Source organism: Bolinopsis microptera, chromosome 8, assembly GCF_026151205.1.
Source record: "Bolinopsis microptera isolate Bmic1 chromosome 8, MBARI_Bmic_1.0, whole genome shotgun sequence".
NCBI classification, from domain to species: Eukaryota; Metazoa; Ctenophora; class Tentaculata; order Lobata; family Bolinopsidae; genus Bolinopsis; species Bolinopsis microptera.
The window spans coordinates 13,646,619-13,664,872 of record NC_087079.1 but is presented as its reverse complement, the minus strand read 5'-3'; the positions used below and the strand labels follow the sequence as shown (position 1 = coordinate 13,664,872).

At 39.2% G+C, this 18,254-nt stretch overlaps 1 protein-coding gene across 1 annotated transcript; it reads left to right on the top strand.

Moving 5' to 3' along the window:
- Positions 1-4,205: 4,205 nt before the first annotated feature.
- Positions 4,206-12,250, top strand: LOC134819426 (E3 ubiquitin-protein ligase RMND5A-like). Its single transcript, XM_063829373.1, has 9 exons — positions 4,206-4,327; positions 4,668-4,816; positions 5,034-5,100; positions 5,359-5,528; positions 6,483-6,580; positions 7,763-7,854; positions 10,924-11,073; positions 11,327-11,433; positions 11,635-12,250. The coding sequence occupies exons 1-9, from the start codon at positions 4,211-4,213 to the stop codon at positions 11,789-11,791; spliced, it is 1,107 nt and encodes a 368-aa protein (XP_063685443.1). The 5' UTR covers positions 4,206-4,210; the 3' UTR covers positions 11,792-12,250.
- Positions 12,251-18,254: the final 6,004 nt, after the last annotated feature.

Below are 18,254 nucleotides of genomic sequence, written 5' to 3'. Positions count from 1 at the left end.
ATATAGAAACAATCTTCAGCTAACATGGGCAATTAGAACGGTTTGGGTTCTGGCGGGAAGTTGAGGTTCTGTGGTAGGTTTGTGTTTCTGCTTGTAGGTTCGGATGGGGTACTTGTATGAAGTAAGGTCCAGGAAACGAGCTGCGGAGCAATATCTCGTTCATCCCAGCACGCCCTCCTTTCTTTTTCTGTTAAGGTTTATAAAAATTGTCCTCTGACTGTCATTATTGGTCTATCTTTGGATTTCTTCAGTCTCCTGAAATATACTAAGCCACATTAGATGAAACGTAAAAGATTTGTTTAAGGCTTACCTTAAAGGATTTCTTTCATATTTTTGCTTAATTAAAAAATCCAAACATTAGATGTATTTGAAAAGTACTTAAAAGGCATCCAGAGCGACCCATATCGCTTGAATCACGTTGGTTGCACAAAAACCGGAGGTTGAGAAATGAATACTAGCCCACATGGTAGTTGCATGGGTCACTTGCAACTCATATATCACATACCTTGGTTATACATTCATTATTCAATAACTAAATCGGGCGACCTCCAATCTCTATAGATTTTCAAACGCATGGTTCCAACAATATCGACGAGAATTTTCAAATGATTTCGGCATTAATTCCGGCCGCGGTTGCTGAGTTTCTGAAAGATAAATCATTTTAAAACATTATTGGATTTAATATCTTCTGAAATATTCGAATTTTCGGAATGTTGACGACGGATTCCGAATGAAGAGTTACATAATGCATCTGCAAAATAACAGGTCTCAAAATTTATTGAACACGAAGTAACGGCGGTACGGCACTTTTGGCCCCCTCTATTAGTATTATTCCTAGTATATCTATATTATTAGAAGCTTTCTGGAGTATTCTGACAGTGAACAACCGTTAGAGCTACTAAAGTCTGGTGTATCGTAACAACATAATATATAGTGAAGTATGGTGTATTCTTAACAAGATAAGAACTAGTGACGTCTTACGTCTGGTGTAACTCCAACAATAGTGAATCTGAAAGTGAACAAGTGTAGAGCTATTAAAGTTGGTGTATCGTTACATAGAAAAGCACCAGCTACGAGCATCTGCGTGAACAATCTAGGTGCAGGAGTATTGCATCGCACTGCATAACCGATTCAGTGGTCTGCGGTGGAAGAGTTTCGGATGGAGGGTGGGAGGTGGTCAAGGGGGCATCAGGGAGGTTTCTTTGGAGGTTTTTTGGTTCAACGCCGCGCCGGGAGGACGAAAGCAAGAACTTGTCACAAGAGACAAAGGATTCTTATCTCGGGGGATGTATGTTTAAAGCAGAATTGCCCAAGTGATGGATTCTATAGTTCTGAGTATTCTCTTGCTAATAAGAGTGTGAGAAGAGCTGCACAGAAGGATGATGAGAACTGGGCTATACGGGTTGCAGCGATTGGAAACAGCTTTCTTCACACGGTCAGCAGAGGGAGTCTGCAGATGATTCAAGTCCTTGTCAGCCAGAAGAGTCGGAAGTCAACTGCTGTCAGAGATAAACCGATGAAGTTGATTCACTTCGGTTCTCTAGCTGCTGTCATCTTCCTCTACTGGCATAGGATGATTTATCTTGAAATGATCTATAACATCCTCTGTGATCCTGGAACCGACAAAACGATCTGAAAATCAATAACTTAGTTAATTGCATAAAATGAATTATTCCACGTGCAATAACGTAGTTATAATAAATACAAATATGGTTTTTTTACTTTTTACTCAACATGCACTTACCCATCATGTTCGAAGCATCTTTTACTATCATGTTCCAAGCATCCTTTACTTCAGCAAGTTTCTCGGCGGTCAGTGTTTGGTTAAAATAGTTCTGATCATAGAGTATGTCCCAAATACTGTGAGTAAACTCACAATCATCCTTTTCTTCCTCCTCTTCTTCTTCAGCAGGACACCCAGAATCCACTTCTGAGACATTACCAGTTCTGTCCTGACTCAGGATGCTCTCCCAGGTGATGAACCTGACTTCCTGGTGCTTCTTTTCTACATCTGAACATCTACCAGCGTTGTATAACTCTGCAATTTCTTTTGAACTGAGCACTTTTCCAAATATATCTAGTTTCATCAGCTGCCCACCGAATATTTCATGGTTATGTGGGCTGGCAGCATCGTGTCCCAGAGTGATGACACCCCCCTCTTCGATTGGAACTGAGGTCCAAACACTTTTAGACCCTATCAGAGTACCATTATAGTAGGTTTTCATTGTCCCAGTGCTTGCTGACCAACTATGACATTGATGAGTCCACGTGTTGAGGGGCACTGTAACAGCTCTTCTCAGGATGTTGAAGATGTTGTGAATCCAGTTGTAGATACCAGCATCCGATATTAGGATCTCGTAACTGTGTGTGGACGTTTTGTAGCTAAACCAGGTTCTGTAGGTGCCAGTCAGCTGCTTCTTTACCCATGAACACACCGTTAGGGAGTCTTTGACCTGGCTCATATCAGGTGAAAACTGTATGTAGTCATCAAGAGTGCTACCGAACTGCAGTGCCTTTGTTAAGGATCTCTCTGATGCCGATATAGTGGGGATGGTGCAATGGAGGGCTAGCAGGGCTGTTAGGAGTTGCAAAAACATGATCCTGGTTTAAGATTACTGAATAGTGAATACTGATCATTTATAAATACGTTTGTTATTTTAACTTATTTTAGCTTAAACCCTAATTGTTTAATTATTGCTTGTCTGTTTAAATTAAAAAGAAGAGGACCAATCATTGTTAGTTAAATGGTAGCTATTAGCTAATTTTCTTAACCGAATACAGTTAAACCCTGATTAAAATTGAACAAAATGCCGAATGTTACAGAAAAATCTAACCAGACCTACGTTAAAATATAGCGTTAAATCGGGGTTTCAACAACTGTAAGAGAAGGTAACAAACCAAGCAATTATAAAATGACCCTGCCCTCAATCACGATGCTGATTGTTGTTGCATGGGAACTTGCCGGTTGACAGTTGACACGTCATAACGATACAGTCCAATAAAACTAAGGCTACTATACCTTCTGATATCTGGACCTCAGACCACTGCTTATATAATATTCGTAACTCTCCTCAATCCTGCCTCCACAGGGCTCTCTGCCTACAGCAGTCTTACCGTCGCAGCTTCCTTCACAGGGCCTCCCCACACCATGTCAACTTATCAGGCTCTTTCAAACCACCTTTATTGATAAAGGCTCTTTGTTTCTAGAATAATGCTCCAACAGGTGCAAATTCTTAGAACGCATGTTCACGAATAAAAAAGCTCTCAATTTTTGTTCGACTTCTAGGGAAGGGCAGGATCCGGTTCCGAGAAAGTTAGTTTAACAAAAGGTACAGTGGAGCTGCACGTGCCTGCTTCACTTATTTACTCACCAGTTGGAGTTATAAGGTCCAGGAACAAACACCATTTATTTAGTCTGACTACCTCTTCAAGGGAAATTTAAGATGTATTCCAAACAATAACCGACAGTGCAGGTGGTTAAAGTTCACGTGTTTCTTTATCAGCCATCTGACCGTGGTTTACCCTCCAGTTCAATGGAGTTAATATCATCCTGCTGGATGAAATTTCAATTCAAGTGATGCTTTTCAACTTCAGGACCGTTAATTAATTAAATGTTTTGTTTGTTAATTAATTAAATGTTTTGTTCCACTAAATTAACACGACCATCTTGAGGATGACCTTATAGATCTTCACTGGCTGGGTATAAAGAAAATTATTGCATTCAAAATCTTACTACTATGTCCAGGGTGTCCTGAGACATTAGATTTCATAGATTTCATATGAAAAATCAAATAAATCTTAAATCTCTGCCCATTGATAAGAGGTCGTTCACATATTACGTAATCAGCCGATGGGGGGTTTCCAAATGATTGACATAATAGCTGTGTAAAAATAATTACGGAGGAGGAGGGCCGTGGGGGGAGGGGTAAAAATGGGCCAAAAATTGATTACGTATAAATATTATGTGAACGACCCTAATCACATTAATGTTGAATAAATATAGGGTCAGTATAACTATTGTAATAATTGTTATGAATGTTCTAAAACGGGTTACTTTTATGAAAACTGTGTTATGATATAACTGAATGATTTTTCGCCAGCTGTTATAGCTGGTCTAAGGTCATGATTTGCAAACTAGTTTTATATTAAACTAGTTTGAAATAACAACTGTTGTCTGTTAATAATGATATACCAATGATAGGATAACAGTATGGATGCAGTTTCGGTGTTACAAAAAGAGTTTTTCAAAGTGGAATCAAAACACAAAGAACTACAGGAAGGACTCTCCAATATGGACGATCTCATTGCTGCCATTGAAAATAATCAGGTTTTTACATACAGTTAGAAGACATGTACTTAATTTATGAAGAGCTGCACAAATGTTATTCTACTGGTTTCATCACAGTAGGTGTAAATATTGCGGAACTTTTCCAGAAAGAACAAGCAAATCCACCATCAACTACCCTTATAACTTTATAAAGTTTTATTACTGATCTTTAAAACAATTTAAATTAACGAGGACTACATTCGGGATTTGGGTTCAAACACTTAGCTATTATACAGTATCTAGTAGATTGACATGACGTAGAAATCTTAAAAATCGTATAATTTAAATCTATATTAGTCACAAATTAACATGTCACGTGACTATGACTTCCTCCTCTTAGGACCTGGACAGTAATTGGTATCTGAACCAAGTTAAGACAGAACTGACTAATATCTCCGTATCACACAAAGACTGGCACGGTTCCATCAGTAGATTTGGGAAAGTTATTGATAAACAACTCACTGAGAATGTATCTTTCTTCACCAACAGGTTTGCTTGCTTTATTAATTGTTAGTTACTCGGACACTCGGTGGTTAATTTTCAATAATTTAAGTTTGATCAGTGCTGATGGTAGTCTCAAAGACTAGAACATCGTTTTCTGATGTTGATCGAACTGTTATTATCGTGTTATGATATTATTTGAAGGGTTTCGTTTCGTTTTAAGCTCAAAGTACTGAATTCTAATTGTCAACCACATCTTCCTCAGAGACCTAATAACAGGTAGAAACTCACATCTTCTCCATCAACTCATTTGTGAACATTTCTTGAGACAGGTCAGTTTTAACTTAAGGTTTCTACTTATCGTTTCTACTTGCATGGCACTTATAATTATGTGTGTAACATTGTAACAGAATTCTACCGTTTCACTGTAACACTGTAACATTGCAACACTGTAACGCGGTAACACTCGTGATGCTGTAACACTGTAACACCCGTGACGCTGTAACACTGTAACACTGTAAGTTGTAACACTGTAACATTGACACTTTGACACTGTAACACCCTTACCGCTGTAACACTGTAACACCCAGGGTAATCTGGATCTAGTAGAGAAGTTTATCACAGAGAGTGGTCACCAGTTAGAGGAGTGCAGAAAGCGCCCTTTTGTAGATCTCAACCAAATAGTGGGGTGTCTGAAGAGAAGAGATCTGGAACCAGCTCTACGGTGGTGCGAGAATAACAGACCTGCTCTTAAGAAGAGGTAAATAGTTAGTTTCGGGTTACTACCCCTCCCCCCTACTACCCCCTCCCCCTACTACCCCCCTACTACCCCCCCTCCCCCATACTACCCCCCCCCCCCAATTACCCCCTACTACCCCCCTTCCCCCTACTACCCCCTCCCCCCTACTACCCCCTACTACCCCCTCCCCCCTACTAACCCCCTACTACCCCCTCCCCCCTACTACCCCCCCTCTACTACCCCCCTCCCCCTCCCCCCTCTACTACCCCCTCCCCCCTACTACCCCCTCCCCCCTACTACCCCCTACTACCCCCTTCCCCCTACTACCCCCCTCCCCCCCCTACTACCCCCTCCACTTACTACCCCCTCCCCCTACTACCCCCTCCCCCCCTACTACCCCCCTCCCCCTACTACCCCCTCCCCCTACTACCCCCCTCTCCCCCCTACTACCCCCCTCCCCCTACTACCCCATCTCCCCCTACTACCCCCCTTCCCCCTACTACCCCCCTCTCCCCCTACTACCCCCTCCCCCTACTACCCCTCCCCCTCTACTACCCCCTCCCCTTCTACCCCTCCCCCCTCTACTACCCCCCTACTACCCCCCTCCCCCTACTACCCCCTCTCCCTCTACTACCCCCCTTCCCCCTACTACCCCCTCCTCCCCTACTACCCCCCTCCCCCTACTACCCCCTCTCCCCTACTACCCCCTCCCCCTACTACCCCCCTACTACCCCCTCCCCCTACTACCCCCCCCTACTACCCCTCCCCCCTCTACTACCCCTCCCCCCTACTACCCCCTCCCCCCTACTACCCCCCTGCCCCCCACTAGTTCATAGACTTTGTGGCCTTTTTGGTCATCTTGATGAAAATTTAAAATTGCCATTGTCAAGTAATAGCTTAATAGGAGTGAGTAAGGTGTTTGAAATATTGTGTGTTATGTTTGCTAACCAGCACAACTATACATCACAATTTCAGAGGTAGTTCCCTCGAGTTCATGTTGCACAGACTAAACTTCATAACACTTATAAAAGAAAGGAATACTGCTGCAGCTCTTACATACGCTCAGATATTAGGTAATGCTACCAAACACTTAAACAACTTTTGTTCTCTTCGTTTGATTATAATATCATGAAAAATCGATCTTTCAAACGGTTTGATTTCAATAAATTATTATATATTCATGTAATATTCAAAATTTTCATTACCTTACAAGACTTTTTCATAACGTACGAAATGCGACGGTTTTCCCGAAATTTCGCCATATTTTCGGACCGCCAAAATTTCGGTCGTCGTAATAGAATCCGTCGCATTATTTTTAGCTTATTCAAATAATTGTGGCTTCATCGATTCATTTTGTTCTTGAAAGGTTAGTGATATGATGGTGGGACAAATAAACACAATACTCCATGATGAATTTAATGTCAAGTAATACGTTTTAAATTTACAATAAATTACATGTGCTAACATAAACGTCTTATAAGAGACTAAGTCAAGATAAACAATTTAATACCAAACTCAATAAGTGAAACTGAAAGAGTCGAGCCGGACCCCTTAGACTTAGAGGAAGATGAAGAAATCGATTTATAAGTTTCATTTTGTTTCAACATGATTTTACCGATTTTTAGAAAATTTTGAATTTCCTTTGTGTCAGAAAACAAAATGATGAAAAATACCCTTATTTTCTGTGACGTCCGAAATGTGACGGTTTTTGTTCAATTTCGCCATATTTTCGGACCGCCAAAATTTCGGTCGTCGCAAATTGGTCCGCCACAAAAATGTCTTGTAAGGTATGCCATCAAATGTTTCTCCAGATATACTGGTTCCAGTACCTAGGTACTACCTTGATGGCGACTCGTGTCACTCTCACCGATATCACTGATTGGTCACTAGTCAAAATTTCAGTAAAAACCGCGAAATTTCGGTCAAGGGGACAGCAGAAAACCTCCTCTTCAAAAATCTTCCAAAATCTCTTTTTATATTCTGATGATTTTCCGTTTATCAAAACTTTCTTCGGGAATAGAACTTTGAGTACCTCAATCGTGTCTTTTGCCATCCTCAGTGACCTTGTAAGATGGTCATTCAAAGAAAGTTCAGTCAAAACTGTGAAATTTGGGTCGCGAAAAGCTGAAATTCGAATAATATGTCCTACCGGTCGCGGTAGGACACGTGTTAGCGCTGTCACGTGACCATGACACGTGACCTATCACCTAACACGTGACCCTGACAGTTAACTAACCAGGGTATACTCCTATCAGGCCAGTTTGTGGATACACACAAGAAACAACTACAGAGACTTATGGGTTCCTTACTGTACATTTCCACTGGCATTGAGAACTCAACCTACAACGTGAGAAATTAAAAGCTATTTAAATATTTAAGTTCTATAACTATAATAATCATTATAAAGTCTTAGATGATGTTATTCATTGCGAGAATGGGATAATAATTTGTGTAAAAAGCAGCTAGTTGGTGTCGAAGAGGTTGTTTGTCTCATCAAATGGTCATGTTTCTAAAAAAGGATGATTTAGGCTTTAGCCCGCAAACGCTGCTCAATTTTAGATTTCAGCAACATTATGTTATGAGGCTAAGGTATCGTGGTTTTAACTTAATTTGTAAGGTTTTACAAAATGTACATATTTAATAAATACTTGGTGTGTTTAGTTCACATCTATTAGTCAGTAATAACAGTGGTGGGTTGTGTTCCCACTGTAATTTACACCGCCTGACAAGTGCAGGCTATAGTAGTGATAGACACTTTGTTAATTAATTAATTGATACACACATAATAATGATGATAATGTGATGAAGCGCTATGATGTTACAGCTCCTCCTCACGATATTGTGTACTTGTAGTACTCACGTTATTGTGTGTACTAGATAGTGAGATAGGTTATGTGTACTTTGCCTTGTGGTTTCAGTTACGTCTTTTAGTGTTAAAATGCTTAGTTTTTATAGTACGAATCTCTACTATCTTACTATATAATTCCTACCAGATTTCTTGATCATTTTGATTTTCATAATATAGTACAATATAGTACCTATTACATTGATGAGGATTACTAGAATGTCCTGCAGTTCAATACTCCATAACAGCTTACAGCATGCATTATAAAATTTCCATATCGGCCAGCAGTCTGTGTGTTTATTTTGTAAGACTTTCACTAAATAGGAAACCTAAACCACGTACTGTATCAATCTGTTTAGGGATATTAAAGATGATTGAAGATCCGAAGAGAGTGTACACCCCTATGAACTTTGGACTGCGCCTCTTGAAATCTCCAACCCACAGTAATCTTATCCTAGTTGCCAGCCAAGGGGAGGCAGTGAAAGCAAGCTCTGTCATCCTCTCCTTCAACAGCCCTGTCATAGATCACATGACCACTGAATTACACCTCACCAGTCTGGACATGAAGGAGTTCAGTAAACAGGCGGTCCAGGGTTTTGTTGAAGCTGTCTACACGGGAGATGCAACAGGTTTGAGCAGAGACACTTTTAGAGATATCAACAAGATGGCTCACGTGTTCAAAGTCACGTGGCTGGTGACCAAGTGTGAGGAGCAGTTCTCTCAGATTACTGATCTGATCTTAGAACCATCTTATCCTGATCTACTATTCCTTTTCGAGGAAGCTGTATATGTCTGCAAAGCTAAACTGGAATCGACCAAAGTTAAAGATGTTGCACTTGAGAAGATAAGGTCTTTAAAATGGGAGCAGCAGTTTATCAGCAAATATTTGGAAATTAACGGAACATTTTCCTCCAACCAGCTTGACATCCTGATAGAATTGGCAGGAACCCAAATAACTTGCATAGTTCAGCCCATTGCGGACAATCTTACCGCCCAGCTAGAAACTGGCACGAAACTGTTTCCTGACGAAACCAAGTATTTGTTAGACAACTGTAACCTGTCCAGATACAGACTGCATAGTGTGGACATGTTTGAACGGTTATTTGATCTGCTGAGAGAAGTTTTGAGTGAGTCTCCGGAGCTTTACAAATGGATATTTGATTTGTACAGAGCATCAACTCAAAAAGCGCTTGAGCCGAATCTTGAAGCTCCATTACCTGCAACTGCTGGCGAGGGTGAGAGCATCGCCATTGTTTCAGAAGATACGACGCTTGTAAAAGAGATCTCGTTAAAGAAGCTCCATAATTTAGATTGCAGTATGGGATTTGAAGATTTCATCAACTGGATGGGCCAATCTCCGGACATAAAAAATCTCATGATGTTTGTTGAAGGTCTTATGGCTTGGATGGATGCGCACACAATTCTAATTCCTGAACAATGCTCACCAGAGGTGATTAAAAAAATCGTGGATATCAAACAAAAGCGAAATTGGAAAACAATCCCTCTTGGCTTTTTCGAATTTATGAGCATATTTATCCGAAGTCGATGCACAGCATTTGTCTCTCTTATGAATAGTCTCATAGACTGCAAAGAAATAGTCACTAAAAAAAATCACCAGTGGCACGAAGAGTTCGCTTCGTTTGATGATGTCGAACCCTTTGCCTTAACCAAAATGTCCCGACCAAATATTAGGAAATACCTTGTGGAATATAGTTCTCATGGAACCAAGTGTCCAATACCAGGAGAATGTGGCATCATCCTAAAAAGTTCGTGGCACAAAGAAACTGGATTGGACATCAGTCTTTGTACTGATCCTGAGGAAAGCACCAAAGACTTTCACTTTCACCGTGAGGTTCAAGCTGAGAACATACATGTCCAACCTGCAGCAGTGTTCTTGAGTCCCTTGGCATGGCATGATGTGCCGGGTCCTGGTATAATGGACTTTGGTGCTGCAAGTGTTATCTCTATGAACGTGTTCATTGCTAAGTAACTTGATGCGATAACATTATCTTAAACTAGATAAAAGTGATCCTGTGTATAAACACTAATTAGCAATCTAATATAGTGTTTTTGTGTATAATATAGCAACTATTACTTGATAGCTATTACAGCAACTGTTTACATTAGACGAAGCCTATTCTAAACCCTACAAAAACTTTGATTTTAATTAATTACTGAATTCGCACTTTGATATTGTACTCAAATCATTTTGATAAACATAAAGTTGTTAAAATATATACCGGTAGTTTCTTCTAAAAGTGCTGTGACCAAAATCCAAACCTGGATTACTGCGGACACAACGCAGGGTCCTAACCACTAAACGAATCTTTCAACTAAAATATTATATGAAAGTTTAACACAATGTAAAGACAATCATTCGTAAGATAAACAACTTTTAGACCACTAGTTCCAACAAAAAAGACAGGTTATATTTTTCTGCAACATGCCTGCACAATTTTCTGTGATTGCTATTTTCCGGTACGGTGAAAAGCATTTCATATTGATAACTTGATAATGTCCTGTGAAACAAACAGATCAACAGACTCGTAAAATAAGAATTGTCCACCCCAGGATTTGATGGATCCTCAACACTGGGTAGATATCTGTGAGATGTTCACTAAAGAGGCGTGCTCTCTAATGGGTCTATCTAAAGAGTCACCTCTCTCAATCACAGTTGATGCTGGGTGTAAAGCTTTACCTGCACTCAACTCCATCAGACAGGTTCAGTCTTACTTATTATTATTCTTTATTTATTTGTTTACTTATTTTTATTCTGAATTTCGAGGAATTTTGTGAAGGTTCTGTAGTTTCTTTGTCTAGTATGAGTCTACAGTTATCAACTAAATTGGCTAGGAATTATACGACTGGGGTATTGGTTAAATGAAACAATGTCGCAAAAACTTTAAAATAACAATTGAACTTAACCTTGCTATTCATGTGAAGATTAATGTTGATAAACTGTGAATAATTTTAGGTAATGGAAGCAAAACAGTTGTGGGGATTGAAAGATGAACTGCCGTGTGAAGTAGATCTAGGACCTTCCTGTCAGTTCCACTCTTTATTCGCATGTCCCATACTCAGGTAATATTTTACTCAGCTTTATTTAATTTGCTGTCATCAGTTTTGTTGTCAATTGAAGGTTGTAGAATTTTAATAGTTTACTTGTAAGAGACAAGTAAATATCATTTCCATGTTTTTTGGCAAAAATTTTTTTTTAAAACTGTTTTTATCAACACAACAACTAGTTTAGCAGATAACAAAATTAATTTGTTTGTTTTCCAGAGCTCAGTGCACGAAATCAAACCCTCCAATGAGGTTGGAATGCGGTCACGTGATCTCAAACGACGCTTTAAAGAGACTTGCTATATCAAACAAAGTAAAGTGCCCTTATTGTCCCCAAGAAACGAGTCCGAGTGAGGCTAAACAGATTTATTTCTGAGTATTTTCTGTTAAAGTTGTAAAATATTGAGATAACATATTTTGGGCGTAAGTCACCTGGACTTTTCTAAACCTTGTTCGTGCTTTTTGAAGACCTTTGAATCCAACAGGATAGGTTGCTTTGAGGAAAACTGAAAACTGTGTATAAATATTAAATGCATAAAAATATCGGGGCTTTGCTTATTAAATAGTGCTTACTTTTATTAGTTTAAAAAGTATCCATCAAAATGATCGCTGGGGCGATTTTTGAATGTTGATAGACTGACATTGTAAAATTTATTGATGCAGTTTGTAATTGTTTCAAAATATAACAGTTTGTAATTCAGCTTTCCAATTAAACTGGTATTCACACGAACGTCGAACGGGAGAACTATTCGAAAAATATATAATATATTACTGAAGACTCTAATGTACTGTGCCGGTACCTGATAATATACTGCTTTTTGTAAACCGCGAGGACATTTTACTGGATTTATTTTGTTGTAAGGCGCGGCTTTTCTGCGCGTTCCTAATGCGCGTGTGGATAGACTGGCTGGCCGGCCGGATTGATCGTTTCTATTTAGTGGTTACACCTAATAAAATATAATATAACAATTAATGGTTAAGTTATGCCGAGTCATTTAATACGTTAATTTGTTCGTCCTGCTAAGTAAATGTGATGTTGTCTCTTTGATCCAACCAAATTTTGGAAATCTACGAACAGGGGCCTAATCTAGAGATCAGCGAGTTGTAATGTGTAGTATAGAAACTTAATTTACAAAAGATGCAAGATGGGAATCAACGAATTGAAAGGATTGAATTGAAAGTTAAAACGTAACTCAGTTTCAAACAAATAATAAAGTCGTGAAGAAGACTAATCTCAAAATTTTAAGTAAAGAACGAAAACTTATATATATATATATATATATACGAAAACTATATATTTATACGGAAACAGTAAATTATAATTCTATAATCAATAATTGTGTATTATTATTTTTATTATGTTAAATGTCAGACGAATTATGCACTTAATGTAGTATAGCATTTGAAATTATTTGAGCATTTTCAAGGTGCAGACACTCACAGTGCATATACTTTAAAGTTACGAGACTTTCCACATATAATAGTACTTAATATACTTGCGGGTATAATAGTAATATCCATGTGGAAAGACTCGTAATTATACATAATGAATACAATGGCTCACGTCACGTTTGAACGGGGAATCGTTTAAGATCACTTTCGAGGCACCTCGACAAAAGCTTCTCACGCTATTGTGCTTGTTATGGAAAAATACGTCAGTAGCGTTTTTGAATTGAGCTTGTTAATTGTTATAGTCTCTTTCAAAAGTATTCCAAGTGATTTGTATCTCGATTCATGTTAATTGACGATGTCAATTCTTGTATCACGTTGTGACTCCCACGGTCGTTTCACATTTCACTATGGTGACTTTATCGTCCTGACGATACAGGGGGAGCCGCGCACTTCGTGCGCGGCGGGTCATACATGACGTATGACAAGTCAATTCATCGCAGCTCGGCAAGGCACAGTACATATTAGCGCATCTCTGATCTCGCTGCGAGAAGCCTCATTGAGTACGCGGCGCGGCACAGATAAGCATCGCGCTACAAGATTTATGAAGTTTAATAGAAGTTACAGCAATGCGCGTAATTTGGGGAGTGTGCTTTTGGGGATGATGATTAATCACTCTACACTCGACTGTCACGTGACTTTTTCAACCCGTTTTCTAGCTGAACCTGAACGAATAAAGCTCAAAAATGCTATACAATAGTTTAATTCAATCCCACCTGTATTACTGCGCTACTGTTTGGGTACTAAATCTTTAAATTCCATTCAGTCTTTATTCTCTGCTCAAAAGAAAGCTATTCGCGCCACTGATTCAGAATATCATAACTATTTTTACGACAAAGAAAAACGTAAACTACCATCTCACACAAAATCCATCTTCAACAAAATAGGAATTTTGGCTCTTCCTAATCTCATTGCTAAAAGCTGTCTAACTTTGATGCACAAGGTTTATATGGGAGTAGCACCATCGAGTATTTGTAGTATATTTGAAAAATCACCGCTTAGACAAATAAATAAAACGGAAAGGAGAAATCCAAAGTATTTTGAAATTAAGTTCAACAGATTACGGATCACCGATTATAGCATCTCTAACGTAGGACCACGATTATATAACAACACGATAAACGAAATAAATAAAATCCTTCCCTTCAACGTACCTAAGTTACAAGATAAGTTTATTAATTCATACAAGGACAACATTGTACGTTACTTACTGGACAAACAAAAACTTGACCTAGAAAACCTTTCGTGGACGGACAAGAAATTTGTCCTTTACAACTTTTAAACAAAATATTAGCAAAATACAACAGCTGTAAGAATCCTAAACGTTAGTGCAGTCAAATAAATAAACTGCGATAATGCATCTGACAGTCAGTCACTGCAATTTATTCTGCAACTTATTTTTCAATTTTCACTGCCACACTTAGGCTTATCTTGCCTACACATTTTTTAAAAACGAAATTCCTTGCGCACCGCGTACTAAAATTACTTGGATTTCTACCGTTTTGATAAATGACTACAAGAAGATGGGGAGTTAATATTGTTGATTTATATAATATAGATTAAATATTCTTTAGTGTAGATTAACTTTATTTTTATATATTTTACCAAGTGTGAAGGATCAACCATACGTTATTGATATTCTTGAAATATTAATGATAAATTGATATATTAATAAATGATTGTAATATTTTTTATTGAGGCACATGCCACCCCATCGCGGGTTTACTACTACTACTACTAAAACGACTATTCGAAACCCTAACCCTCTAATCTGATCCCAACCCGGCACTAACCCTAACCCAATCTTTAACAAAAGCATATGCTGAAACCTTGATTGACGATGTCAATCCGTCGAGATCGTTGCTCTGCGAAGCAAGAATGCTAGTTCGCGCGGCGCGTCGAAGCGGCGAAGTCCTCCAAGCTGAAACCCTAACCCTAACGAGAAATTGGACTAACTTCCTTATACGGTCATATCACGTGATCGAGACAGTTTTTCGCCAATATCTCGTCAGGGGAGCATTTTAACCCTATGTCATGGGGGTGTGATTCGGAATCAGCGTCCGAAAATTCATCGATTTAGATCAGTTTCAACTGTCGGGGGCCCTCGTCGAACAATTTAGAATATCGACTGTAGAGTGATTTAGCACGCTGCGCTCGTGCTTTTGGCGGAGATATAAACTGCGCCTTTCGTTTTTGATTTTACCAAGCAACCTATAATGATTATTAATGAAATTATCAAATATTTATAATTCAATATGTATTGATTCTTCTGTGGAAAATAAAAATTGTACTTTAAAAAAAATCATAAGCAATAAGACTGTAAAATCTTACCTTGGGACTTAATTTTCAATTCCAAACTCAAATATACAAAATTCAACTTGAAAGTTATACATATGTGATTTGATGGAGTAGAGGGTTGGGAAAAGATTATTGTATCAATGGCCGATATTGTAGCGCTATGCACTACTGGGCCGCGCCGCGCATCTTCTCGCAAACATCTTCTCTCGTATGCAGATCGGCGAAATGCGAAGGATTGACATCGTGAATCAATGGCCGTCGGCCGATATCAAAAGCTATAAATATGTCAAACTGTGGCCTTACCGTGCTAATCACGATGGTTTATCTCTAATGCTCTTATTAAAATGTCTATTTTACACTAGTACTAGGCAATGCCGAGTGTCAGGAATGAGGGACCAAAACGATTGGGGCTAACAGTGGTCAATTTAGAAATCATTCTTTGTTTGCGACATGTGAAACCATCAGGTTATGATATTGTTTTTGGAGTTAAACTCATTTGTGGTCCAATCAAGCAGGGCATGGCTAATTGTTAAACAGTGCACGTTTAAGCTTTCCTCAAAAACATATCCCACCCTTAACTGGGGACCTCAGGCTATCATGTTCATTAACAATAGAGATTCGGTGGAATGACAGGCTGAGCGCGGCCCAGTAAATTCCACCCATGGTAAAGTCAGCCATTCTAAGCGTAAATCGACGTCCTCCAACTTCAAACTTGTAATTCTATCATGTTACATATCTTCACCTAACCATTTGCTTTCGTGCCACTGCGGGTGCGCTTGTTTCACAAGCGGGGGTCATGATTAATGTTTTTGTAGTCAAACTCCTTTTACTCTAGTAGCAGGGCATAGTTGAGTGTGCACTTCGATGTATACGATTTCTGACAACACAGGGTTGTTTGTTAGGTCATTCTAAACCAGAATCGTTTAGGTGGACAATTTGTTTCGCTAGAGACAACCCTACAGGGCAAATTTTCTAAATTACCCTCAGTCGCGTATACGGGATTTTTGTATTTCGGCTCCTGAAGGTCATGGAGATTTTATTTTTGGCGTAAAATTACCGCAGTGGCCACATTTATATACAACTTATTAATCAATGTATGGTCTAAAATTGTTTGTTCCCGAGATATCTGCAAAAAACTAATTTAAGCTCAGGCGTAGGCACAAATTTCATCAAATTTGTATCTCAGCTTCTGAAGGTCTTAGCGACTCAAACTTTGGCTTAAAATGACCGCAATGCACATGTTTATATTGACACTATAAAGGTCATAAAGATCCAAAATGCTTGCTTTTGGAAAAAATCCAGAAAAACTGATTTTCACTGGGGCGAGTGAAAAAAATCTACTCTAGAAGCTAATTGAAATCGAGTATGCAGTTTTGTGTCTACAAATTTACTAGAAACCAGGTCCTTTGTAAGGTCATTCTGGATCAGAATTGATAAGGTACGCAATTTCTATCAGTAGTTCCAACCCTAGGGGGGAAATTTCTAAATTACTCTCAGGCGCAAATATATGACTTTTGTATCTCGGCTTCAGAACGTTGTAGGGGCCTCTCTTTTAGCTCAAACTAACTGCGAAAGCCACATTTACATACAAGCAATAAAGCAACATAGGGTTTATAGTGCTTAGCTTTGGAGATATTCATTAAAAACTGTTTTAACTTTCGTGCATCCTAAAATAGTAACATCAAACATGTAATTAATTTTGGTATCCTGGGCTAAAAAAGTCTTACAGACACTTTACTTGCAGCACAGCAAAATTTTCAGCATGAACACATTCAGATAATATTTTCAGACAACACAATTCAGTTTCAGAAGCTCCTTCCAGCTATCTTATCTTATCCCCAAATGTATACATCTAACCATCTCTCTGGCTACTTCAAACCACTTCAATCCCCAAAGTTATACATGAACATCTAACTATCTCGTAATAGCTACCACAAGTTGGGCTCTCTCCAGTACTGTTTGACTATTATGGCTAATCAACTTCAATCCTACCTCATGAAGTAGAATCTACTTCTAGCTACCTTTAATTCTGCTACCTCCATGCTATGCCTATATCTACCTAGCTACCACCAGCACGTTATAATTTTAGCTCTTTCTAGCAACCTCTGAATGCTACCTCCTGCTCTATACAGGTACCACCAGTGGGCAGAAACCACTAATTCCAGCTCTTTTCACCTACTTCGGCTACATCTATTTAGCTACTACTGCAAGGCCCCCTGGCCCCTCTAACCTCTGCTCTTTCTAGCAAACTTAACTTAAGCTACCTCTTGCCTTTTATAGCACCGCCAGCAACAATTTATTCTGGCTCTTTCCGGCTGCCTCAGCTGCATTCAACAATTTCCAGCTCATTGAGGAAGAGGAAACCTGCTATTTCTAGCAACCTCTGAATGCTACTTCCTGCTCTATCTAGCTTCCACCAACACCCACTAATTATTGTTCAGCTACCACCAGCACCTGCAAATTCTAGTCCTATCCAGCAAACTCAGACTACATTATGCTATATACAGAAAGCACAAGCACCCTCAAATTCTAGCTGGAGCCTGGAGGTAGCATGAATTAGGTAAAAACAGATAGAATTTGAGAGTGCTCAACCAACTGAATATGGATGGATGTAGCCCGAAGTAGCTAGAAGAACGAAGAAGCTAAAATTTGTGGGTACCGTTTGCTAGTGTTAGCTGGATAGAGCAGAAAGTAGTCTGAGGTTGCTTAATAGGGCTAGAATTTGCAGGTGCTGGTGATAGCTGAACAGAGTAGGAGTAAGTCTGAAGTTGCTGGATAGGGTTAGAAATTGCAGGTGCTAGTGGTAACATTTAAACATCAATTATTGGGTGTTGGTGGAAGCTAGATAGAGCAGGAAATAGTATTCAAAGATTGCTAAAAGGAGCTAGAGTGGAGGTAGCAGGATTGAAGGAAACTAGAAGTAGATTCTACTACATGAGGTTGGATTGGAGTTGATTAGCCATAATAGCCAAACAGTACTGGAGAGAGCCCAACTTGTGGTAAAAACGGGATCCCGGCTTAATCCCGATCCCTAATCCCGGTCCCGGTCTTTATCCCGGTCCTGGCACTTTTTCCCAGTCCCAGTCCCGGCC